A 26093-nucleotide genomic window follows, 5' to 3' on the forward strand; every position below is an offset into this window, starting at 1 on the left:
ACAGTGGACCAACGAAGAAAGGGAAGAAGGAGGGGTGCAAGAATGGGGTGATAGGTTGGCAACTAGTGAAGGGATGGGAAGGAAACCAGAATGGGAATGAAGAGAGAGAGGGAAGGTGGAGGGGGAGAAATTGGAGATAGTTAAAGAAATGAATGTTCACCCCATCATGTTGGGGGATACCAGATGGAATAGGAGGTGTTGTTCCTGCTGGCAATGCTGCTAGATTAAATCTGCAAACTGGTAAACATCAAAAACTCCATCCTGGGAAATACCCTCTATGTTGATCAGTTCCTGGAGATAGCAACACCATCGAATTCCAAAGAATTACAGGGTAGATGTGACAGTTGCCCCTCACGAGTCAATTGAGGAAAACAGTGATGAGGCAAAAAGATTGACAGCTATGTCATAGCTTGTTCCAAAAAAGGCAAAGGAACTGAAAACATGCAGGACCTAAGATAAAATCATTGCTAATGAATGTATTAACAAGCTAGTGGCAAATTCATCAACTATTGCTGAAAGTCACTAGGTGCTCAAACTACCCTGTGACTCTTAATTACGAATACCTGAAAGAATTTCAAACTTTAAAGGTGCCATTGTGTCTGCACCTGCATTAGGGATCCCTGATATAGGAAAGCCAATTACCCTGAATATCAATGAGAAATACATGATAGCAGTATTATCTGAAGAACCTGGACACTGAACAGCATTCCATTGGCTACTACTCCACCAAAGACCTGATTCTATACACTGATAGTTCCTCAATGACTGACAGAGAAAGTCAAATGGCTGGATTGACAATGGTTTCTGGAACTGAAGTGCTGACACAAGGAAGCATGGCTTTAAAGGCTTTGATTGAACGCTGTAAGTTGGCAGAAGGAAGATCAGCTAATAGTTACACCAATTCTCAATATGGTTTGGGAATTGTTCATGTCTTTGGAAACTTATGGAGACAAAGAGGATTTCTTAAGATCGTAGGAACCCCAATCAAGAATGGTCAACTGCTGTCAGAAGCTGCTGTATTAAAGCATGAAAGCTACTCTAAAATGGTTATAATGGAAAGGCACGGAAATGCATTCATGGATGTAATTGCAAAAACAGCAGCATAGGAAGCAGTAAATAAAGTAAAATAATTAAAGAAGGTTTGAGAATGTATAGTGAACCTGACAACTGTAATTATGGAACAAAGTTGAACTCTGTTCCATAGATGAACATACAAGATACTTGAGAGACGCAACAAGTTTTGTGCCCCTTTCCTGACTTCTGAAAGAACTTTGGATCAGAACCTAACATGTGGTAGGTAAGAACAAGAGGAACCCTATCCCCGTTATGGCAGTGGGAAGATGGAGTGAGGGAGGATGTGTAGAAATTGGAGATGCAGTTGCAGTCAACATCGATAATGTGGAAGGGAAGCCCCATTCTTTGAAGAAGGAAACCATCTCAGATGTTCTGGAATGGAAAACATCATCCTGAGAACAGATGCAGTGAAGATAGAAGAACTGAGAAAAGTGAATAGCATTTTGACAAGTGATGAGTTGGGATAAGCTATAGTCAAGATAGTTGTGAGTGTCGGTTGTTTTCAGTGGTCAATCTGTCTCCAGAGATGGAGACAAAGAGATCAAGCGAGGGGAGAGAGATGTTAGAGATGGACCAGATAAATTTAAGGCAGGGTAAAGTTGGAGACAAAGCTGATGAAATTGAAAAGTTCAGCATGGGTGCCAGAAGCAGCACCAATGCAGTAATCAATGTAGAACTGAAATAATTGTAAAGTGTTACAAGTGTAGGCTTGAAACAGAGACTCTTCCACATAATCGGCAAAAAGCCAAGCATAGCTGAGCCCATTTGTGTACCCATGGCTTCACCTTGGGCTTGGAGAAATTGAGAAGAGCAGAAAGAGAAATTGTTGAGAATGAGAACTAGTTCTGCCAGACAGAGGTGGGTGATGAAGGGAAGATGTATTATCTCAAAAGAAGAAGAAAGTGTTAAAGCCTTCCTGATGGGAGATAAAACTGGATATCCATAGTGAAAATGTGGAGTACAGGGCCAGGGAATTTAAAGTGATCAAAGTGATCAATTGAAAGTATGTGAAATGTCGCAGATCTAAGTAGGAATGTGATGAACCAAGGGATGAACCAATAACAAGCACTGAACCAACAGGAAAATGCAGCAGATAATTTTTAAATAATTACTGTGCTACCATTGTCAATCAAGTATAACAAAATTGTCATCTTAAAAAATTATAAGAATAAACTCCTTACCTATCTGTGACAAGAGCATTGACTATGGGATTGACTTCCTTAATTCTGTTGATATATGCTTGTATTATATCCACACACTGTACCTAAAATAAAAAGAAGATTGTTTTACATCATAATTCACATCGTTGAGATTTACTCACATGCTCACACAGAAAATTATCATGACTGGTTGCTTTTTTTGTTCATGATCAAGAGCCAAACAGCATTACAGCAAAAAGCTGCCTATTCAGCCATTAAATCAATGCTTTTACTTACCAAACATGAGTTCTACATACACATTATTTACACTACCAAAACACTTACAATATGGGTTCTTCTTCATTAGTAATACGCAGGAAATACTTATTTCTGTAACCGTATTATTTCCCATTTCTCTATATTTGACAGGTGCACAAGATGCTTACAACCATATAAAGTGTAGTACGAATATGAACTCAGCCAAATGTCATCAAATATTGTACCTGTAAAGAGAATAAAGCTTTATCTTTCATGATCATTTTGGAGAAGAGTTATATTGGCATCACAGATAAACATAAAGTAACTTATGAAGACAGTCATCATTTCAATTTATGCCAAATTATAGATATGGTCTGAAAGTAAAGCAAGATGGTGGCACGACACAGCGTGCAGCGGCCATTTTAGAATGAATATCTGTAATCTGTCAAGTAGGATGCCGTGTACAATCCTGACTTGATGGAGACGGACGTGTGAAGCACGGAGGAACATCTGGTGAAAGTTTTGAAATGCCTGTTTTGCTGCCGCTGCTACTGTGCGATCGGATAAATCTCCGGGAGGAAGGCCCCAAATCCTCGGCTTTGCCTGTTGCTTGAAGGCTGGGGCCGGGGTCGGAGCGCTCGGCAGAGATGGTGCTCGGTGTCAGAGGGCTGGTCGGAGGCTCGAAGTTTTCGGACAGACTCGGAGTTGGCTGTGGTTGGAGCTCCCAGAGTGCTGTATCTGCAAGTTGCGGCTCTGGAGGTTCATGGCAGGAAGAGTTTTTCTTCCTTCTACCGTCTGCGTGAGATGATGGGCTGTCGGGACTTTAAGACTGATGCACCATCAATAACTCACTCTGAAACGTAAAGGCGAGATATCGGCTTTTATTGACTGGAAGAAGGAACCAGCAGTGAGTGACCACCATGCTACATCCTGGAGACTGAGGCCGAGCATCAGGCCTTGATCGCCAGGGGCCAGTGGGAGGAGCCACAGGAGCAGTCAGCAGGGGGCGTGTCCAGACAGGCACATAGTTCACCACATTCACCCCCCCTTTGTTTAAGAGTCCCCATGGGGCGAAGTTTCTTACAGGTCAAGTCTATCAGGTGGTCGAATCTGTCGCTGCGATCTACGTAGCACCGGCTGTGATTGCACAGATGCCGGCGACATTGGTGATTGCACAGGGGACGGAGGTTGTGCTGGTTCCAGCCCACTAGGCACCAGTGATCCCTTACGCATGTGCGAGGTGCCTGGTATATATGCGTACGAAACGCCCAGTATATAAGTGTCATGAGGAGTCTGTGTAGGGCCTGGTGAGCACGGTGTCACCTCAGGTACAGGGTTCATAGTTACTGGAGAGTGTTCAGGGTAGTGGTCTGCTGCACCTGCGGGTGCCAGGTCGCGGATGGAGACCTTGTCCTCCCACCCATCAGTTAAGACCATGTAGGCATACTGGAGGGTTCACATGTAGAAGGTGAACCCTCTCGACCAGCGGGGAGTATTTATTACTCCTCACATGTTTCTGGAGCAGCACTGGCCCCAGGGACGTCAGCCAAACTGGTAGGGTGGTCCCAGTGACAGACTTCCTGGGAAAAGAGAATAGGCGTTCGTGAGGGGTGGCATTGGTGGACGTACATAACAGAGAGCGGATAGAGTGGAGTGCCTCAGGGAGGACCTCCTGCCATTGAGAGACCGGCAACCCCTTTGACTTAAGGGCTAAAAGTGTGGCCTTCCACACCGTGGCATTCTCCCTCTCCACCTGTCCATTTCCCTGGGGATTATAGCTCGTGGTCCGACTAGTAGCAATGCCCTTAGCCAGCAGGTACTGGCGCAGCTCGTCACTCATAAAGGAGGACCCTCTATCACTGTGGATATAGCAGGGGTACCCGAACAGAGTGAAGAGCTGGCGCAGGGCTTTTATGACGGACGTGGCAGTGGTGTCGGGGCAGGGGATGGCAAAGGGGAACCGTGAGTACTCGTCGATAGCACTGAGAAAATAGACATTGCGGTCAGTGGAGGGAAGGGGGCCTTTAAAGTCAACACGCAGTCGCTCAAAAGGGCAGGTGGCCTTGACAAATTGCGCTGTTTCAGGACGGTAGAAGTGCGGTTTGCACTCAGCGTAGACTTGGCAGTCCCTGGTCATCGTCCTGATGTCCTCCAGGGAGTACGGCAGGTTCCGGGCTTCCACAAAATGGTAAAATCGGGTGACCCCTGGATAGCAAAGATGTGCATGAGGGGCGTATAGCTGGTCGAGCTGTGTGTTAGCACACGTTCCCCGGGATAGGGCATCAGGGGGCTCATTGAGTCTGCCAGGCCAGTACAAGATATCATAGTTGTAGGTGGAGAGTTCTATTCTCTACCTCAAAATCTTATCATTTTTGATTTTGCCCCGCTGTTGGTTGCTGAACATGAATGCAACCAAGCGCTGGTCGGTCAGCAAGGTGAACCTTTTGCCAGCGAGATAGTGCCTCCAGTGCCTAACAGCCTCCACTATGGCCTGGGCTTCTTTCTCCACCACGGAGTGCCGAATTTCAGAGCCTTGGAGGGTACGAGAAAAGAATGCTACTGGCCTGCCTTCCTGATTGAGGGTAGCAGCCAGAGAAAAATCAGAGGCGTCACACTCCACTTGGAAGGGAATGGTCTTGTCCACCGCATGCATCGTTGCTTTGGCAATGTCCCCTTTAATGCAGCAGAAGGCCGCGCAGGCCTCAGCAGAGTGGGGAAAAGTGGTAGCCTTGACCAGGGGGCGGGCCTTGTCTGCGTAATGAGGGACCCATTGGGCGTAATAGGAAAAAAAACCCAGGCACCGTCTGAGGGCTTTGTGAGTGGTGGGAAGAGGGAGTTCTTACAGGGGGCGCATACGGTCGGGATCAGGGCCAATGATCCCGTTTTCCACGACATACCCAAGGATAGCAAGGCGGGTGGTTCCAAACACACACTTGTCCCTGTTATAAGTAAGGTTCAGAGCTGCGGCCACTTGGAGAAATCATTGGAGGTTGGCGTCATGATCTGGCCTGTCGTGACCACAGATGGTGATGTTATCCAGATAGGGAAATGTGGCCTTCAGATGGTACTGGTCCACCATCCGGTCCATTTCCCTCTGGAAGACAGAGACACCATTCGTGACACCGAAAGGGACGCGCAGGAAGTGATAGAGCCTGCCGCCCGCCTCGAAGGCAGTGTAGGGGCAATCCTCTGGGCGGATGGGGAGCTGGTGATAAGCGGATTTCAGATCTATTGTCGAGTACACGTTGTACCGAGCTATCTGGTTGACCATATCCGCGATGCGGGGTAGGGGGTACGCGTCAAGCTGCATGAACCTATTGATGGTCTGACTATAGTCCACGACCATCCTATTTTTCTGCCCAGTCCAAACAACAACCACCTGGGCCCTCCAAGGGCTTGTGCTTGGCTCAATGATCCCCTCCCTGAGCAGCCGCTGCACCTCTGACTGAATGAAGGCCCTGTCCCCCGCGCTGTACCTTCTGCTTTTAGTTGCCACAGGTTTACAGTCGGGGGTCAGGTTAGCGAACCGCGATGGGGGAGGGACCTTGAGGGTGGAGAGACTGCAAGTGGTGTCGGTAGCGCAGCTGTCGGCATGGTGCTGGATGGGACGTGTGTGTCGCTGTGTGTGTGTGTGGTCAGTAGTGATGAAGTCCCACAGAACTGAGGATTCGGGACAGTGAGTGGTGGGAGGGGCCCGTCATATACCATAGTCACACTTTCGAGATGGCTCTGGAAGTCCAGCCCCAATAGCACAGGTGCGCACAGTTTAGGCATGACCAGGAGCTCAAAGTTCTGATATTCTGTGCCTTGAACCACCAACGTCGCTACACAACCCGCCCGGATGTCTGCGGAATGCGACCCAGAAGCCAAATTGATCCTCCGACTTACCAGCCGTGTCACGAGTCCACAGCGTTGCACTGTGTCTGGATCAATAAAACTCTCAGTGCTGCCTGTGTCAAACAGGCATCCAGTCCTGTGCCCCTCCACCAGGATGTCCATCATGGACCTTGCAAGCTGGTGTGGGGCGCTTTGGTCGAGGGTCACAGTGGCCAGAGTTGAGCCATCGGGGTACCCGGTAAGCATCGGAGGGTCGGGGGCGGGGACAAAAATGGCCGCCCACATCCGAGCATGCAAGATGGTGGCCCCCACGTCTCACCCGTAGCGCTGCACTCCGCTCGTAGCTTAGACACAGACCTTGGCGAAATGGCCCCGCTTTCCGCAGCTGGAGCAGGTCGCTTCTCGCGCTGGGCAGCGTTTTTGGGGGTGGTTTTTGAGTCCGCAGAAATAACAAAGCACGGGCTTCTGACGGGCCGCAGCTGTGGTCGGGTTCAGGGAGTTCATGGAATCGTGACTGGCAATGGCGTTGGCGAATTCGCTCCCGGGAGCCGGCGGTGGCAGGGTCTGAGGTGTCCACAGAACCGGCAGGGAATCGCACGGCTGGACAGCGTCAGTGTTGTGCAGAGCAGCTTCCAGAGCGTTGCCCATCTCGATCGCCAAGCGTAAGGTAAGATCGGCTTTTTCTAGCAACCGCTGGTGCACGTACACTGACCTCAGTCCCGTCACAAGGCGTCTCGTACTAGCAGCTCCACATGCTGTTCTGCCGTGAGCGTCTTGCAGTCGCAAGTTCAGACGAGTGTCTGTAGTGCTCGGAGAAACTCGGCGCTCGATTCGCCAGGCCGCTGTCGCCGGGTAGCTAAACGATGTCTTGCGTAGACGCTGTTCACCGGCCGCAGGTACTGTCTTTTGAGGGCGTCCAGTGCCCCATCGTAGGTCGCCAGGTCCTGGATAATGGAATAAACTTTTGGGGTGACCCTTGAGAGGAGAATTCTGTGCATAACAGCAGGGTCAGTCGCACGAACCTCCTCCAAGTATGATTGGAAGCATGCAAGCCAGAGTTCAAAGGCAAGAGCTGCGTCAGGGTCTTGAGGGTCCAAATCCAACCTTTCCGGATGTAAAACGGTTTCCATGTTTTAAAACTTCCAGTCAATAAAATTGATGCACCATCAATAACTCACACTGAGACGTAAGGCGAGATATTGGCTTTTATTGACTGGAAGAAGGAACCAGCAGTGAGTGACCATTATACTACATCCTGGAGACTGAGGCCGAGCATCAGGTCTCGATCGCCTTTATACAGGGGCCTGTGGGAGGAGCCACAGGAGCAGTCAGCAGGGGCGTGTCCAGACAGGCACACGTAGTTCACCACAAAGACTTCCTTTTAAATCGTGCCATGGACTGCTCTTTATCAGATTACAGTATTGCTTTGCTCTGTTGAAACTATGTGTTATAATTATGTGGTCTTCGTCAGTTAGTCTTTTATCAATTATGGTATTGTCTGCACTGTTGAAACTATATGTTAACTACAACTATATGTAACTATGTGGTTTTGTGTAGATCTTGTAGCTTTAGTTTTGTCTGATGGGTTTGTAGTTCCTTTCCGGGGAATGTGCTAAGACAGTAGTGCGATATCGACACACAGCAGCCTCTCTGGACTCTGGATTGGGGATTACCAAACGTTATGTGGTTTTTCTTGTGTGGTCTGTTTTGTGCCTTCTCCTGATATCATTCTGGAGAACGTTGTCTCATTTTTTAACTGCGTTGTATTTGTGGTTTATAAATGACAATAATCTGAATCTGAATCTGAAACATACTGACAAAATGCTAATGTTTATGTGACTCCATCATGAAGTCTCGAACTCCTGTGCAATACAAAAATCCTGAAGTTATTTGCAGTGCTCCCTGATTCATTCCCTGGATCTGTGATGGCATTTTTCTCCTAATGAAATCCAGCAGCATTGAATAAGTTTGACAAATTACTTAACAATTATGCTAGAAAACTAAATTTTCTTCTACATATAAATTTTGTAAGAACAGCAAGCTCATTCCTTTAAATAAAGAGTAGTGACTGTAAAAAGCAAGGGTAAGAATAAGATAATGTGATTTTTCATCAATTCATGAAGCTTGCTTTGAAGTTTGGGTATTTGACTGCATTAAAATATTTGAATATATTGTTTATTTGATTTATTTATTTTTAAATTTTGAAAACTTTCTAAAGTAACGGATTACTGAACGGATCCTGACCTGGATCTGGGCCGTACCTTCCAAATATCCAGACCTGACTTGCACTACCTTACTTTCCCTTTCCTATTTTCTAATTATGATCTATAATTTTAATTTTTATTACATTTACTTCGATTTGTACTTCAGGGCACGCGAAGCGTAGAATCAAATACCACTGTGATGATTGTATGCTCTAGTATCAATTGTTTGGTGACTATAAAGTAAAGTAAATTTATTATCAAAGTACTAATATACTACCCTGATGTTCTTTTCTTTTCTTACAAGCATACTCAGTAAGTACAAATAAACAAAATGGAATCAATGAAAAGCTACACACAAACAAACAACCAATGTGCAAGAGACTTCAAATTGTGCAAATACAAAAAGAAAAATCAAATTGCTTATAAAACAAATATTGAGAACATGAGATGTATAGTCACTGAAACTGAATCCTTAAGATGTGGAAACAATTCAGTGAAGTTATCCACTCTGGTTCAGGGCCCTCATGACTGAAGGGTAATAACTGTTTCTGAACCTGGTTGTGTGGGACCTAAGGCTTCTGCATCTCTTTTCAGTGAGGAAGGCAAATACAATGCTAGCATTCATTTCGATAGAACTGGAACATAAAATGAAGGACATAATGTTGAGACTTTATAAAGCACTGTTGAGGCCTCACTTGCAGCATTGTGAGCAATTTGGGGCCTCTTAGAGGAGATGAGCTGACACTGGAGAGAGTTCAATGGAGGTTCACAAAAATGATTCCTAAGTGAATGACTTGCCATACAAAGAGCATTTGATGGCTCTGGGCCTGTATTCACTGGAATTCAGACGAATGAAGAGTGACCTAATTGAAACTTAACAAAGCGTGAAAGACCTTGATACAGTGGATGTGGAGAGGATGTTTCCTATTGTGGGAGATGCTAAGACCAAAGAACACAGCATCAGAATGGAGTGACATCCTTTTAAAACAGAAATGGGGAGGAATTTCTTTCGCTAGAGAGTGGTGAATCTGTGCAATTTGTTACAATGGCAGCTATGAGTGCCAAGTCTTTATGTATATTAAAGGCAGAGGTTGATAGGTTCTTGATTGGCCAGGACATGAAGGGACACATGGAAAAGGCAGAGAATGGGATTCAGAGGAATATTGGATCAGCCATGATGAAATGGCAGAGCAGACTTGATTGGCTAGATGGCCTAATTCTGCTCCTATGACTTACGGTCTTATCACATGGATGTGGTTTAGGCACAAGATGTTAGTTTAGTTGCCACTTGATTACTAATTGGTTGGGCACAGCATCATGGGACGAAGCATCTGTTCCTGTGCTATATTGTTTGGTGTTCTATGATTTCCTCTTTCATACATCTCTTGCCCAACATCATGGACAATCACCACCCTTCGTCTTAGAAACAGAAACATAGAAAACTTACAGCACAATACAGGCCCCTCGGCCCACATGTCCCTACCTTAAAAATTACTAGGCTTACCCATAGCCCTCTATTTTTCTAAGCTCCATGTACCTGTCCAAAAGTTTCTTAAAAGATCCTATCGTATCCACCTCCACCACCGTTGCCAGCAGCGTATTCCACACACTCACCAATCTCTGAGTAAAAAACTTAGCCCTGACATCTCCTCTGTACCTACTCCCAACACCTTAAACCTGTGTCCTCTTGTGGCAACCATTTCAGCCCTGGGAAAAAGCCTCTGACTATCCACACGATCAATGCCTCTCATCGTCTTCTACACCTCTATCAGATCACCTCTCATCCTCCGTCGCTCCAAGGACAAAAGGCCGAGTTCACTCAACCTATTTTCATAAGGCATGCTCCCCAATCCAGGCAACATCCTTGTAAATCTCCTCTGCACCTTTTCTATGGCTTCCACATCCTTCCTGTAGTGAGGCGACCAGAACTGAGCACAGTACTCCAAGTGGGGTCTGACCAGGGTCCTATATAGCTGCAACATTACCTCCTGGCTCCTAAATTTCATTCCACGATAAATGAGGGCCAATACACTGTATTTCTTCTTAACCACAGTGTCAACCTGAGCAGCTGCTTTGAGCATCCTATGGACTTTTACCCCAAGATCCCTCTGGTCCTCCACACTGCCAAGAGTCTTACCATTAATACTATATTCTGCCATCATATTTGACCTACCAAAATGAACCACTTATCTGGGTTGAACTCCATCTGCCACTTCTCAGTCCAGTTTTGCATCCTATCAATGTCCCGCTGTAACCTCTGACAGCCCTCCACACTATCCACAACACCTCCAACCTTTGTGTCATCAGCAAACTTGCTAACCCATCCCTCCACTTCCTCATCCAGGTCATTTATAAAAATCTTGAAGAGTAAGGGACCCAGAACAAATCCTTGAGGCACACCACTAGTCACCAACCTCCATGCAGAATATGACCTGTCTACAACCACTCTTTGCCTTCTGTGGGTAAGCCAGTTCTGGATCCACAAAGCAATGTCCCCTTGGATCCCATGCCTCCTTACTTTCTCAATAAGCCTTGCATGGGGTACCTTATCAAATGCCTTGCTGAAATCCATATACACTACATCTGTCATGGTCCCGTCTGGCAATTCCCCATCTTGCCATTACCTGCTTAATTGGACCTTAATTCCCTCATCTTATTTCCAATCACATTCAGTTCCACTAATTACAGCACACCTGGTTCCCATTATTGAACATAGGCTAAAACTCAGGCATCACAGCCATGCTTTTCCAGTTCGTTGGTTGACTCTAGTGTGAGTAAACCTCATTTCCTGATTCCTTAGTACTGTCAGTTCTAAGCTCCGCATCATTTCCTGAATACTCTACGTAAACCTTGTCCCTGTGTAAAGACTCTCCTGGATACCGGTTCCCCATTCGCAATGGTGCTAATGCCTCACGATTCTGCCTCTGCGCCTGTGTCCCACACTTGGGTTCATCCTCAGCCTCGTCCTTGCAACAGAACAAACTGGCCAAGAATGAAACCAGTGAATACGGATGCCGTGCAACAGGGAAAAGCCAGCCAAGGCTACCTACTGTGCGCCCATGACCAACTGCTCAGAGAGGTCACAGAAAACCTTTCTGTGAGGAAGGTCAGTGAGCAGGTTGACCGGGTACCTGCTTCCCTTATTCCGTCCCTTCCAAGAACCCCAATTGACCAAACCACACAGCCTGGGATGGCTATGCACATCCCCTCGACAGCCATACGTACCTGAGCCAGAATCCTACACTCTTCGGTCTTTGAGCTACAGCCATGTACGTACACCTCGGACAGATCAAAGATTGCATACATCATGGGGCTGTTACGAGGGGATGCCTTGGCATAGGCCACTGCAATCTGGGACAACCGACCAGAGGTTTATTCCTCCTTTGTCTCTGAAATGAGGAAAGTCTTCAAACAGACCATTCGCGGTAAGCGTTTGCTAACTCTCTGTCAGGGTTCATAAAGTGTAGCAAAATACTCCATCGAGTTCCGAGCATTAGTGGCTGACTCTGGGTGGAATGATGAGGCACTACGGGAAGTGTTCCGACAGGGCCTTTCAGATGGATAAAAGATGAACTGGCAGTGAGGGATAATGTGGACAGGCTGGACTCTGATCTCTCTAGCCATCAGGCTAGACAATCAACTTCAAAAGCATCTGAGAGAAAAGATCAGTCGCCTCGCTCCTCAGGTCAGCCCACGTCCCACCTTACCACCTTCAGCCAGCCTCCCTTCCCCAGCCGCTTCAAGTATAGCCCCTGCTCCGACCATCCCCACTGCCCTAGGGTAGGAACCGATGCAGCTGAGATGGAACCGTCTCTCCCCTGCCGAACAACTTCAGAGGCGGAGTGATGGGGATTGTTACTATTGCGGCCAGCCGGGACATTTCTGAGATACCTGTGCTCTGTGACCAAAAAGGACAGCTCACCAGTAGAAAGAGGGATCCTGGTCAGTCTGACAACACTCCCTTCAGTCCCCCAGACCCAGCTACCGTGAACTATCAATAACAGTCCCTGTTCTATCCGCCTTGGTGGATTCTGGTGCCGAGGGAAATCTGCTGGATGAGGACATAGCCTCCTGGGCCAGAATACCTCGGGAGCCGTTAAATACCACTCTGGAGGCCTGGGTGCTGGACAGAAAACTGCTGGCTCGGGTTACCCACTGTACGCCACCCCTGACCTTGATTCTGTCCGGAAACCATCGAGAGGAGGTACGGTTTAATCTCATCCATTCTCCTCAGGCCCCTGTAGTTTTAGGATATCCCTGACTGAACCATCACAACCCCGACACTGACTGGTCTACCGGGAGGATAGCCATGTTTTGCCATGCCACGTCTGCGGTCGGCTCCATCCCCTAAGGAGGCTACTACAATCTCGCCTGTCTTGGAACCCTTCAACTTGTCCTGTTATGAACCCCAGTTTCAACACCTGGCATGGTACGTGATGTACTGGGAATCTGTGTGTTATGTACCCCAGTATCAATTCTTGGAACAGTACATGATGACTGGAAATCTGCGACTTTGTTTCTTGCAGTGTCATGCGATGACCTACCCCAACAGTATAAAAGCAGCCACGCAGGTTGCTCCAGCAACACACCTTGGGGAGAGACCCACTTTGTTGGAGGGTCATTGTGTTTGGACAGCAAAGTCGTGAGTGAGACTGAAGAATGCAAGCTTCGATCGAACCCAAAAGGGAGTGGGTAGTCGACGACGCTGTACATTTCGGAGGTGACTGACATTTCGTAATCCAAACGTGGATTTTTGGCACCCACTCTGGTGACCCCTGTAAAGTCTCATGTATGTGGTGACCAGTCCTGGAAAAGGGACTTCTCCTGTCAGTTACCTGGTGAATTTCTCACCATTTGTGGACTCTTCGAAACAGACCGCATTGTGAACTCGCTTCCACTGTAAAGGTACGGTGGCCGCTTTGTGAGATCAGCGCTCGAGAGGTATTGTGTGTCTGCCGAATCACCTTCAGAAAGCCGATACCGGCGTATCTCTGCGAGACTCGCTTCTTCACTGTATTTCGAATCTTCGTCTTCAAGATCGTCACTTCGCTACACTTAAAAACTAAAAGTCTCTCAATTCCCTTGTGAATCCCTTGAAACTTTCTGAACTGATGTTCTGAGACTGTGCTCCAGTAAGACTCTGTTAAGAATTGTTTCTAAATTTAACTGTTTGGAGCTATAGATGCATAGCGCTGCTAACATTGTTATGTTGCTACTAAGCAAACTACTAAGTTGCCACAAAGTTGCTGCTAAGTTAGTCACTTGTTTAATTTTCCATGTTTCTGCTTGGGTGTAAATAAACTTAGTTGTTTTGCAATAATAGAGTTTAAGAGACGCGATGTAATTCCCTGACTCCGTTCCACATCCGTTATTGCTGGTTCCACATAACAGTCCGGCGTCCCCACAGAACACCATGACCTGGGACAGGTATTCAGCAAACCATGGGCTCTTTCCCTGCCTCCACACCGCCCATATGACTGTGCTATCAACCTTCTACCCAGGGCCTCGTTACCTACCAGTCGTTTTTATAACTTATCCTGACCGGAGAGAGAGGCCGCGGACAAATACATTAGTGAGTCCCTCGCGGCAGGCATTATTCGACCTTCATCCCCAGTGGGCATCGGTTTCTTCCTTTTATAGAAGGATGGGTCGCTTCGTCTCTGTATTGATTACCGAGGCCTAAACAATATAACAGTTACCCACTACCCCTCATTAACTCAGCATTTGAACCACTTCACGAAGCCACCAGCTTCTCGAAGTTGGACCTTCATAGTGCCTACCATCTAGTCAGGATGAGGGAGGGCGACGTGGAATACGGCCTTTAATACACCTTTGGGCCACTTCGAATACTCGGTCATGCTGTTTGGTGTCACCAATGCCCCTACCGTTTTTCAAGCCCTAATCAATGATGTGCTGAGGGATTTTATTAATCACTTCATGTTCGTCTACCTAGATGATATCTTAATATTTTCTAGCAGCCCCCAGAAAAGTATTCACCATGTCCACCTAGTCCTCCAGAGACTGTGGGAGAACAAGTTATTTGTAAAGGCAGATTAATGTGAGTGCCACGCCCCTTTGGTCAGCTTCCTGGGCTACATCATCGACAGCAGGCAGGTGAGGGCAGATCCCGAGAAGATCCTGGCGGTGGAAGAATGGCCCAGACCCGTGATTCACAAGCAACTTCAGCAGTTTTTGGGGTTTGCAAACTTTTATTGCTGATTTATCAGGGATTACAGTTGGGTGGCAGCACCCCTTACCCAACTTACAACACTTTTGTTGAGACTCCGAGGCTGAGATGGCATTCACTGACCTGAAGAGGCGGTTCACAACCGCTCCCATCCTGTTCCAACTGGACCCCTCCCGTCAATTCATTGTTGAGGTTGACACCTCCGACTCTGGGGTAGGAGTAGTCATGTCCCAACGAACAAGTCCAGATGAAAAGCTTCATCCCTGTGCCTTCTTTCCTCGCTGACTGTCCCCCACCAAGTGGAATTACAATGTGGGGAATTGGGAACTACTGAACATCAAGCTAGCATTGGAAGAGTGGAAACACTGGCTGGAGGGGGCGGAACACCCATTTATTGTTTGGGCTGATCATAAGAACCTGGGATATACTCAGACCGTCAAACATCTGAACTCCCGCCAGGCCCATTGGGCATTATTTTTTGGACGGTTCAAGTTTTCCCTCACATACCGTCCAGGGTCCAAGAACGGATAGCTGGCAGCACTCTCCTGCCAATACAACTCCAAGGAGATACTTCCAGCCGAGAGACTATCCTCCCACCATCCTGTGTGGTGGCAACCCTCACTTGGGAGATTGAGTCCATAGTAAAGGAAGCCCAACGGGATGACCCTGACCCCTGACCCCGGCAATGGACTCGCTGATTGCCTTCTTGTGCCTGATTCCGTCAGATCTCAGGTTCTCCAGTGGGGGCACGCGTCTCGGTTCGCCTGCCACCCCAGGAGTGATAGGACACTGGCTCTCCTGAAAAGACACTTTTGGTGGCCTTCCATGGAGGTAGATACCCGTTCTATGTCTCTGCATGTTGCGTCTGTGCCCATGGAAAAGCCACCCATCGGCTACCTGCGGGGTTACTTTATCCTCTACCTGTCCCTGGTCCTCCTTGGTCACACATCGCCCTAGATTTCATCACCGGCCTACTCCCTTCACACGGAAACACCACCGTACTCATCGTGGTAGACCTGTTCTCCAAGACGGTGCACTTTGTAGTCCTCCCTAAACTCCCTTCCTTTCTGCTCAGGAAACCACAGACCTTCTCGTCTGCCACAGAATCCCCGCGGATATCGTCTCCGATCGAGGTCCCCAATTCATCTCGCAGGTATGGAAGTCCTTCTGTCAAGTCTTAGGTGCCTTGGTCAGTCTGTCATCCTGCTTCCTCCCACAGACGAAAGGGCAAACGGAATGGGTCAACCAGGACTTGGAGGCGACGCTGCATTGTGTAACAACCCGTCTACCTGGAGTGACCACCTCGCGTGGGTTGAGTACACCCGCAACTCTCTGGTTAGTACTGCCAGCGGAAGGTCTCCCTTCGCATGCTCCCCTCCGCTGTTCCCCACCCAAGAAGGGGAGATCACGGTGCCATCTGTTCAGGCCCATATCGATCGGTGCCACAAGGTTTGGGAAGACTCATGCACAGATCAGCTGATCGCAATAGGAGAATTGCTGATCGACACCGGACTACTACACCCGAGTATCGACCTGGGCAGAAGGTGTCGCTTTCATCCAAAGACATCCCTCTCAAAAATGAGCCTAAGAAACTCGCCCCTCACTTCCTGGTCCCGTCCGGCAATTCCTCATCTTGCCATTACCTCCTTAATTGGGCCTTAACCCCTTCGTCTGATTTCCAATCATTCCTAGTTCCACTAATTACAGCACAGCTGGTTCCCATTAGTGAACATAGGATAAAACTCGGGTGTCACAGCCAACCATGTTGGTCGACTCTAGTGTGAGTAAACCTCGTTTCCTGATTCCTTAGAACTGTCAGTTCTAAGCCGCACATAATTTCCTGGATACTTTACATAAACCTTGTCTCTGTTTAAAGACTCTCCTGGATACTGGGCTCCTTTCGCGACGGTGCTAACGCCTCATGACTCTGCCTCCACACCTGTGTCCCGCACTTGGTTCAACCTCAGCTTCATCCATGCAACAACGTCTACTGCTCTTCCTTCATCAATGTGTTTAGTCACATCCTCAAAAAATTCAATCCAATCACAATGTGCCCTTGACAAAGCTATGCTGACTATTCTTAATCATATCATACCTCTCCAAATGTTCATAAATCCTGCCTCTCAGGATCTTCTCCATTAATTTACCAACCACTGAAGTCAGACTCGCTGGTTTATAATTTCCTGGGATATCTCTACTCCCTTTCTTGAATAAAGGAACAGCATCCACAACCCTCCAATCCTTTGGAAGTTCTCCCGTCCCCATTGATGATTCAAAGATCATCGCCAGAGGCTCAGCAATCTCCTCCCTTGCCTCCCACGGTAGCCTGGGGTACATCTCATCTGGTCCTGGTGACTTATCCAACTTGATGTTTTCCAAAAGCTCCAGCACTGTCATGGTCCCTTCTGGCAATCGCCCACCTGGCTATTTACCTAAGGAACTGGGTCTCAATCACCTCATTTAGTTCCAATCATTCTCAGCTTCCACTAACTACAAGCACCTGCATACCTTGACAGTTGACACTGTCTTATCCCCCCCTTGTTCAATCTCTTCCCACCTATGTTTGTGACACTTCTCGTGCTTTTCAATGATTTTAAGTTCCCTGGCCCCCACCGTCTTATTTTCACCATGGACGTCCAGTCCCTATATACCTCCATCCCCCACCGAGATGGTCTCAAAGCTTTTCGCTTTTTTTTGGATTCCAGACCTAACCAATTCCCCTCTACCACCATTCCCCTCCGTCTAGTGGAATTAGTTCTTATTAACTCTTGCAAAAATGCTATCCCCTTTTCATAATTCCTCTGTCTCCGCCGCATCTGCTCTCAGGATGAGGCTTTTCATTCCAGGATGAAGGAGGCGTCTTCCTTTTTTAAACAAAGGGGCTTCCCTTTGTCCACCATCAACTCTGCTCTCAAGCACATCTCTCCCATTTCCCGCATATCTGCCCTCACCCGATCCACCCGCCACCCCACTCGGGATAGGGTTCCCCTTGTCCTCACCTACCATCCACCAGCCTCCAGGTCTAACGTATAATTCTCTGTAACTACCGCCACCTCCAACGGAATTCCACTAACAAACATATTCCCCCCCCCCCCCTCTGCTTTACGCAGGGATCGCTCCCTACGTGACTCCCTTGTCCATTCATCCCCCCATCCCTTCCCACCGATTTCCCTCCTGGCACTTATCCTTGTAAGCAGAACAAGTGCTACACCTGCCCTTACACTTCCTCCGTCACCACCATTCAGGGTCCCAGACAGTCCTTCCAGGTGAGACAACACTTCACCTGTGAGTCGGCTGGTGTGGTATACTGCGTCCGGTGCTCCCGGTGTGGCCTTCTATATATATTGGTGAGACCTGACGCAGACTGGGAGACCATTTCGCTGAACACCTATGCTCGGTCTGCCAGAAAAAGCAGGATCTCCCAGTGGCCACACATTTTAATTCCACATCCCATTCTCATTCTGTTATGTCTATCCATGGCCTCCTCTATTGTCAAAATGAATCCAAACTCAGGTTGGAGGAACAACACCTTATATACCAGCTGGGTAGCCTCCAACCTGATGGCATGAACATTGACTTATCTAACTTCTGTTAATGTCCCTCCTCCCCTTCTTACCCCATCCCTGACATATTTAGTTGTTTGCCTGTTCTCCATCTCCCTCTGGTGCTCCCCCCCCACCTTTCTTTCTCCTGAGGCCTCCCGTCCCATGATCCTTTCCCTTCTCCAGCTCTGTATCACTTTCACCAATCACCTTTCCAGCTCTTAGCTTCATCCCACCCCCTCCGGTCTTCTCCTATCATTTTGCATTTCCCCCTCCCCCTACTACTTTCAAATCTCTTACTACCTTTCCTTTCAGTTAGTCCTGATGAAGGGTCTCGGCCTGAAACGTCGACAGTGCTTCTCCTTATAGATGCTGCCTGGCCTGCTGTGTTCCACCGGCATTTTGTGTGTGTTGTTGTTACTCCCTTCAGCACCCCAGCCTCGGATGCAGATCCCGGCAACAGTGAACTACCAACAACAGTTCCTGTCCCTATCTGCTTTGGTGGATTCTAGTGCTGAGGGCAATCTGCAGGACGAAGAGATAGCCACCCAGGCCGGAGTACCTCGCGAGCCACTAACCACCCCCCTGGAGGCCTGGGTCCTGGACAGAAAACTACTGGCTCGGGTAACCCACTGTGCGCCACCCCCGACCTTGATCCTATCCGGCAAACATCAGGAGGAGGTATGATTCAGTCTCATTCATTCACTTCAAGCCCCGGTAGTTCTAGGGTGCCCATGGCTGGCCCAACAAAATCCCCATATCGACTGGTCTACCGCGAGGATAGCTGAATGGAGCCCGTCTTGCCACGCCAACTGTCTTCTGTCGGCCCCATGTGCCAGAGAAGCTACCACGACCCCTACGGTTATGGAACCCCTCGACTTGTCCCGTGTCCCCACGGAGTATCATGACTTGGAACCGGTGTTCAGTAAACAACGGGCCCTTTCCCTGTCTCCGCACCGCCCATATGATTGTGCCATCGACCTTCTCCCTGGGGCCCCGCTACCCACCAGTTGCCTTTTTAACCTATCCCGACCGGAGAGAGAGGCCATGGAGAAATATATTAGCAAGTCCCTCGTGGCGGGCATTATCAGGCCTTTATCCTCCCCGGTAGGCGCCGGTTTTGTTTTGTAGAAAAGGACAGGACACTTCGTCTTTGTATTGACAACCGAGGCCTAAATAATATAACAGTCAAGAAGAAGTACCCTCTACCCCTCATTAGTTTGGTATTTGAACCACTGCATGGAGCCACCATCTTCTCAAAGCTGGACCTTCGCAACGTCTACCATTTAGTCAGGATGAGGGAGGGGACGAATGGAAGACGGCCTTCAATACACCTCTGGACCACTTTGAATAGTTGGTCATGCTGTTTGGCCTCACCAATGCTCCTGCCGTTTTCCAAACCCTGATCAATGACGTACTGAGGGACTTTATCAATTGGTTTGTATTTGTTTACCTTGATGATATCCTGATATTTACTCGCAGCCCCCAAGAACACGTACACCATGTCTGTCAAGTCTTCCAGAGACTGCAGGAAAGCCAGTTATTCGCAAAGGCAGAAAACTGCGAGTTCCACGTCCCTTCGGTCAGCTTCCTAGGCGATATCATTGAAAGTGGGCAAGTAAAAGCAGACCCTGAGAAGATCCAGGCAGTGCGGGAATGGCCTAGACCCACGACACACAAACAACTTCAACGTTACCTGGGGTTTGCAAAGTTCTACCGCTGATTCATCAGAGACTACGGTCGAGTGGCGGCCCCCCTTTACCCGGCTTACCTCGCCTACCACAGCATTCACCAACCTGAAGAGGCGTTTCACCACCGTTCCCATCCTGGTCCATCCAGACCCATCCCGTCAATTCATCGTTGAGGTGGATGCCTCTGACTCCAGGGTAGGCGCGGTCCTATCGCAATGGGCAAGTTCGGATGAAAAGCTTCACCTCACGCCTTCTCTCTCGCCGACTGTCCCCCGCCGAGCGGAATTACAACGTGGGGAATCGGTAACTGTTGGCAGTCAAACTGGCGCTGGAAGAATGGAGGCACTGGTTATGGGGGTAGAACACCCATTTGTGGTGTGGGCTGATCATAAGAACCTGGGGTATATTCAGTCTGTGTAACGGCAGAAAATCCGTCGAACTGGAGCGACCACATCCCATGGGTTGAATACACCCACAACTCTCTGGTGAGCTGGGAGGTCTCCGTTCGAGTGTTCCCTGAGGTACCAACCCCGCTGTTTCCCACACAAGAAGAGGAGATTGCGGTACTGTTGGTTCGGGGCCATATTAATCAGTGCCTTAAGATTTGGGAGGAAACACGCACGGCCCTACTCCGATCAACAAGTCGAAATAAGAAGACAGCCAACCAACACCGGACTCCGGCGCCGGAGTACCAACCTGGGCAGATGGTGTGGCTTTCCTCCAAGGACATCCTGCTCAAAAACTAGGAAACTCACCCCTCGCTTCCTGGGACCATTCAAGGTCGAAAGGGTTATCAATCCCACAGTGGTCCGCCTAATGCTGCCAAGGTCCATGCGCATTTACCCAACTTTTCATGTGTCTCAGTTAAAGCCAGATTCCGTCAGCCCCTTGTATCCCCCGTTGGAGTCTCCCCCACCAGCCTGCATCATCGATAACCATCCGGCATACACCATCCAAAGACTACTGGATGTGCACCATCAGGGCAGTGGTCTCCAATACCTGCTAGACTGGGAAGGGTACGGTCCAGAAGAGCGTTCCTGGGTGCCCTGCTCCTTCATCCTAGACCTTTCCCTCATCCAGGATTTTCATCGGGATGATCCAGACAGGCTTGGAGGATCGCCGGGAGGCTCCCGTTGAGGGAGGGGTACTGTCATGGTCCCTCCTGGCAATCGCCCACCTGGCTATTTACCTCAGGAATTGGGCCTCAATCACCTTTAGTTTTAATCATTCTCAGGTTCCACTAACTACAAACACCTGTTTTCCATCAGCAAATGCAGTATAAAAACCCTGTGAACAAGGAGCTGCCAGTTTGTTGGTCAACTCTGTTGTGAGTAACCACATTTCCTGGTTCTTAGGACCACCAGTTCTAGGTCTAGCATCACTCCTGGATACTGACTCCATGCTCACTACATTAATAACGCCTCCCAATTCTGCCCCCATGCCTGAGTTCTGCACTTGGGTTCATTTCTGGCACCATGTCCTTGTAACAAGCACATCCTCTTTCTTAATATCTACATGCTCAAGCTTTTCAGTCTGCTGCAAGTTTGTATTACAATCACCAAGATCATTTTCCATAGTGAATACTGAAGGAAAGTACCCCTGCTATTTCCTCCGGTTCCATATGCACTTTCCCACTGTCACACTTGATAGGTCCTATTCTCTCATGTCTTATCCCCTTGCTCTTTACATATTTGTAGAATGCCTTGGGGTGTTTCTTAATCCTACCTGCCATGGCCTTCTCATGGTGCCTTCTGATTCTCCTAATTTCCTTTTAAGCTGCTTCTTGTTAGCCTTATTATCTTCTAGATCCCTAAAAATACCTAACTCTCTGAACCTTTTGTAAGCTTTTCTTTTTCGTTAGATTTATTACAGCCTTTGTACACCATGTTTCCTGTACCCTACCTAATTTCCCTGTCTCATTGGAATATACCTATGCAGAACAACACACAAATATCCCCTGAACATTTGCCACATTTCTTCCATACTTTTCCCTGAGAACATCTGTTCCCAATTTAAGCTTCCAATTTCCTGCCTGATAGCCTCATAATTCCCCTCACTCCAATCAAACGCTTTTCTAACTTGTCTGTTCCTATCTTCTAAAGAAGATAGAATTACAATCACTGTCTCCAAAATGGTCTCCCACTGAGAGATCTGACACCTGACCAAGTTCATTTCCCAGTACCAAATCAAGTACCGCTTCTCCTCTTGTAGGCTTATTTACATATTGTGTCCAGAATCTTTCCTGAACACACCTAACAAACTCCACCCCATCTAAACCCCTTGGTCTAGGGAGGTGCCAATCGATATTTGGGAAATTAAAATCTCCCATCACGACAACTGCGTTATTATTGCACCTTTCCAGGATCTGTTTCCGTATCTGCTACTCGATATCCCTGTTACTTTTGGGCGACGTATTTAAAAAAACGCCCAGTAAAGTTACTGATCCCTTCCTATTCCTAACCTCCACCCACAAAGACTCCATAGACCGGGGGTCAGCAACCCGTGGCTCCGGAGCCACATGTGGCTCTTTTACGTCTGTGCTGCGGCTCCCTGTTGCTTTGGGAAATAATTGGTTGTGGCGACCCTTTTCCTGGCACATCCGAACCGACTCACAATTAGATAGCCTACGGGGTTTTGCAAGCACAGAGCTTTGGAGCCTCTGCGCCATGGGGGGGGGGGGGGCAGGTTGAGGGAGGCTTAAAAGTGAGGCTGAAGATTTCGAATAAAGTTTTTTCCTTCGACTGCAGTTACCGACTCCGTGTCGTAATTTTAGCGCTGCGTGTAGCACACCGCTACATGGTCAGTATTTAATTAAAATGTATTTTATGTTAGTTTGTTAGTTTTTGAAATGTAAATCTAAATTTGAAGATTATGGTGATCTTGTACAATCTAAATAAGACGTCGTGGCGACCCATTTCCTGACACATCCGAACCGGCTCACAATTAGCCAGCGTTCAGGCTAAGGGAGATAGCCTACGGGAGTTTGTGAGTACGTGTCTTTTGCAGCATCCGCGCCCATGGGGGGCGGGTTGAGGGAGGCTTAAAAGCAAGGCTGTTTAGTTCGAATAAAGCTATCTTTGACTGCAGTTTACTGACTGCGTGTAGCACACCGCTACAACGTGTTTTTATCGCTGGCTGTCCAGAGGGGAGGTGCTGAAACGCTTTGTCGCGTGTCTGGAAGAAGTGAAAACTTTCCTGGGCAGCAAAGGGCTTACCTTTCCTGAGCTGGAACAGCCAGAGTGGCTGGAAAAGCTACACTTCATGGTAGACATGACAGCGCACCTGAACACAGCTCTTCAACGGGGTAAGGACGTATAGCCCTGCACATGTTGGAGGATGTTTTGGCATTCGAGCGCAAGTTGACTTTGCTTGCCAGAGATTTACAGAAAGGCACATTGTCTCACTTCCCCAATTTGAGAGAGTTCAAACAAGGTCACGACATGATAAATTCGGGGTATTTACATTCTGCAATCATCGCAATGCAAACATCGTTTGGGAAACGCTTCTGTGAGTTCAGAGAGGAAAAAAACACATTATCCTTCCCGGTCACTCCCCTAAGCATCGATCCATCCCTACTGAATACGACTGCATTGTCAGGTGTGAGTCAACCTGAACAAGTATGATAAATATTTTAATTGCCTATTATTTTACGTATATTCATATGTTTTCATTGTTCAGTGAAATAGTCCTTTTATTTTTCAGGTTGACAGCTGGCTGACATTATTTTTGGTTTGCTGCTGGCGGCAAATTTAAGTTTGGCGTTTTTCATAAATAAAAGAAGGACTCAAATAGCCGTTGAGTATTTTACTTAAAAGTAACCTTCAACCCAACGTCTTTTTTTCGGAGTTCAAAATGTTTTTGTTGCATGCAGAAATGTAATTTCGTTTTCTCTGCAGGAGTTCATCAATTTCATAAATGCAACACATTATAGTTTGTTTATACATAGCATAAAGGCAAAACAAAACGTTGTATGCAGTGTTATTTCATTTTAAATGTCAAACGGGTTTTGCGGCTCTCAGTGTTTTCTTTTCTGTGGGAAACGGGTCCAAATGGCTCTTTCAGTGGTAAAGGTTGCTGACCCCTGCCATAGACAATCCCTCCATGACGTCCACCCTTTCTGCAGCTGTGACACTCTCTCTGATCTGATCAACAATACCACGCCTTTTGCCTCTTTTGCCTCCCTCCCTGTCCTTTCTGACGCATCTAAAACGCGGCACTTGAAGTAAACATTCCTACCCCTGATCCATCCATGTCTCTGCAATGGCCACCACATCATATCTCCGAGTACTGATCCACGCTCCAAACTCATCTGCTTTGTTCACAACACTCCTTGCGTTAACACAGACACTTCTCAAACCGTCAGTCTGAGCGCGTCCCTTCTCTATCACCTGCCGATCCTCCCTCTCGCACTGTCTTTTACTATTTGTGAGCCAACCTCCTCTTCCCCAGTCTCTTGAGTTCGGTTCCCACCCCCCCAACAATTCCAGTTTAAACTCTCCCCAGTAGTCTCAGCAAACCTCCCCCGCCAGGATATTGGTCCCCGGGATTCAAATTCAACCCGTCCTTTTTGTAGAGGTCACACCTGCCCCCAAAGGGGTCCCAATGATCCAGAAATCTGAATCCCTGCCTCCTACTCCAATCTCTCAGCCACGCATTTATCCTCCACCTCATTCCGTTCCTATTCTCAGTGTCGCGTGGCACAGGCGGTAATACCTTTGCGGTCCTGCTTCTTACCTCCCTTCGCCGAATCCTGCGCGCTGACTCCAGTCCCGAGAGCAAAAGGAGCGGGCGGACCGCAGGCGGGACAGTCCGGGGCTCCTTGGCCCCGCCGATGTTTTGGAAGAGTGCGAGCAGGGCGAGGAGCAGACTGGACAGAGCGCGCAGCAGCAGCCACACAGCGCTCTGGAGCACTGAAAGCAACATTGCGGTCAGCCGCAAACCCACAAGCGCACTCTGGTATGGCCGGAGCGGAGCGGAAGATGGAGCAGATGGGCGGTAAGCGAGCTGGAAGGAGGAACCAGAGCAGAGTGACCGAGCTTGTGCTGGCACTGGAGGTTGATACTAGTGCCAGCGGGCATAGAAGGAGAGCGATAAGCCTCGGAGGGCTGGCAGAGCGCTGAAGCTGTGCTCCATGACCTGTCAATGGACGGGGGTTCATGAGATGTCATACTGACTGAACATTTCCACTGCACCCGCGTTCCTGTGAACTTGCATTGACCTGCGTGTCGTGGATCAATGAGACATTCTCATCCAATTTACTGAGGAGGAAAATATTCTTGCTGTTTGACATTACTTACAGGGAGCAGAGGCTGGCTGATTGTCAGCTGTGTGACAGCTCCTTATGCCTCCCGCTAGAACACGACTGGACATCGTACCACTATCTCCCACACAGTAACTGTATTCCTTTGGAAACTCCTCACAGCCTCCAGTATCATAGTCTGCATTTATACACTGCCCACTTCAACCTCCAACAAGAGCAGTGCTTTTTGCATTGACTCCAATCTTTCTCAACTTCACTTGGAGCAAGAAGGCTGAAGGGTGAACGCTAAGGATTTCCAAAGCAAAGGCAGTTTTCCTACTCGGGGTAAAAGAGAAGCAAGACTGCGCAGGCGCGTGACGTCAGCCAGTAGAGTGGGAAAAGTTTAAAAAGACCGCCATATCCAGCGGGCAGCGTTCGGAGTGAGAGGGCTTTGGCTCAACAGGCTTAGGCCGTAACAAGGTGAGGTAGGCTTAACCATGTTATTTGTGGAAAGGAGGAAGTATGTGAGTGAGGCCAGTTTTCTGTGCTCGGTGTCAGATGCCGGGGGTCCTGGAGTCTCCCAGCCTCCTGGACGGCCATATCTGCGCCCGGTATGTCGAGCTGCAGCTCCTAAGAGACCGAGTTAGGGAACTGGAGATGTAGCTCAATGACCTTCACCGGGTCAGGGAGAGCGAGGAGGTGATAGAGAGGAGTTATAGGCAGGTGGTCACAACGGGGCCATGGGAGACAGACAAGTGAGTAACAGTCAGGAAAGGGAAGGGGATGAGTCAGGTACTAGAGAGTACCCCTGTGGCTGTACCCTTTGACAATAAGTACTCCTGTTACGGGGGGTGGGGGAGCAGCCTACCTGGGGTAAGCAACAGTGGCCATGTATTGACCTTCATTAATCATGGAATTGCAT

General features: G+C 48.2%; 1 protein-coding gene across 1 annotated transcript in view; it reads right to left on the reverse strand.

Annotated features, from left to right (window-relative positions):
- Nucleotides 1–24855, reverse strand: part of LOC132397761 (fatty-acid amide hydrolase 2-like) — a 75349-nt gene extending 50494 nt beyond the window's left edge. Inside the window, exons 1-2 of the mRNA XM_059976526.1 lie at nucleotides 24667–24855; nucleotides 2256–2338 (exon numbers count right to left, since the gene is read on the reverse strand). Coding sequence (XP_059832509.1) covers nucleotides 2256–2338; nucleotides 24667–24855 — 272 coding nt within the window. The remainder of the gene's footprint in view (nucleotides 1–2255; nucleotides 2339–24666) is intronic.
- Between the last annotated feature and the right edge of the window lie 1238 nt (nucleotides 24856–26093).

The sequence above is a fragment of the Hypanus sabinus genome, chromosome 8 (genome assembly GCF_030144855.1).
Source record: "Hypanus sabinus isolate sHypSab1 chromosome 8, sHypSab1.hap1, whole genome shotgun sequence".
Taxonomy (NCBI): domain Eukaryota; kingdom Metazoa; phylum Chordata; class Chondrichthyes; order Myliobatiformes; family Dasyatidae; genus Hypanus; species Hypanus sabinus.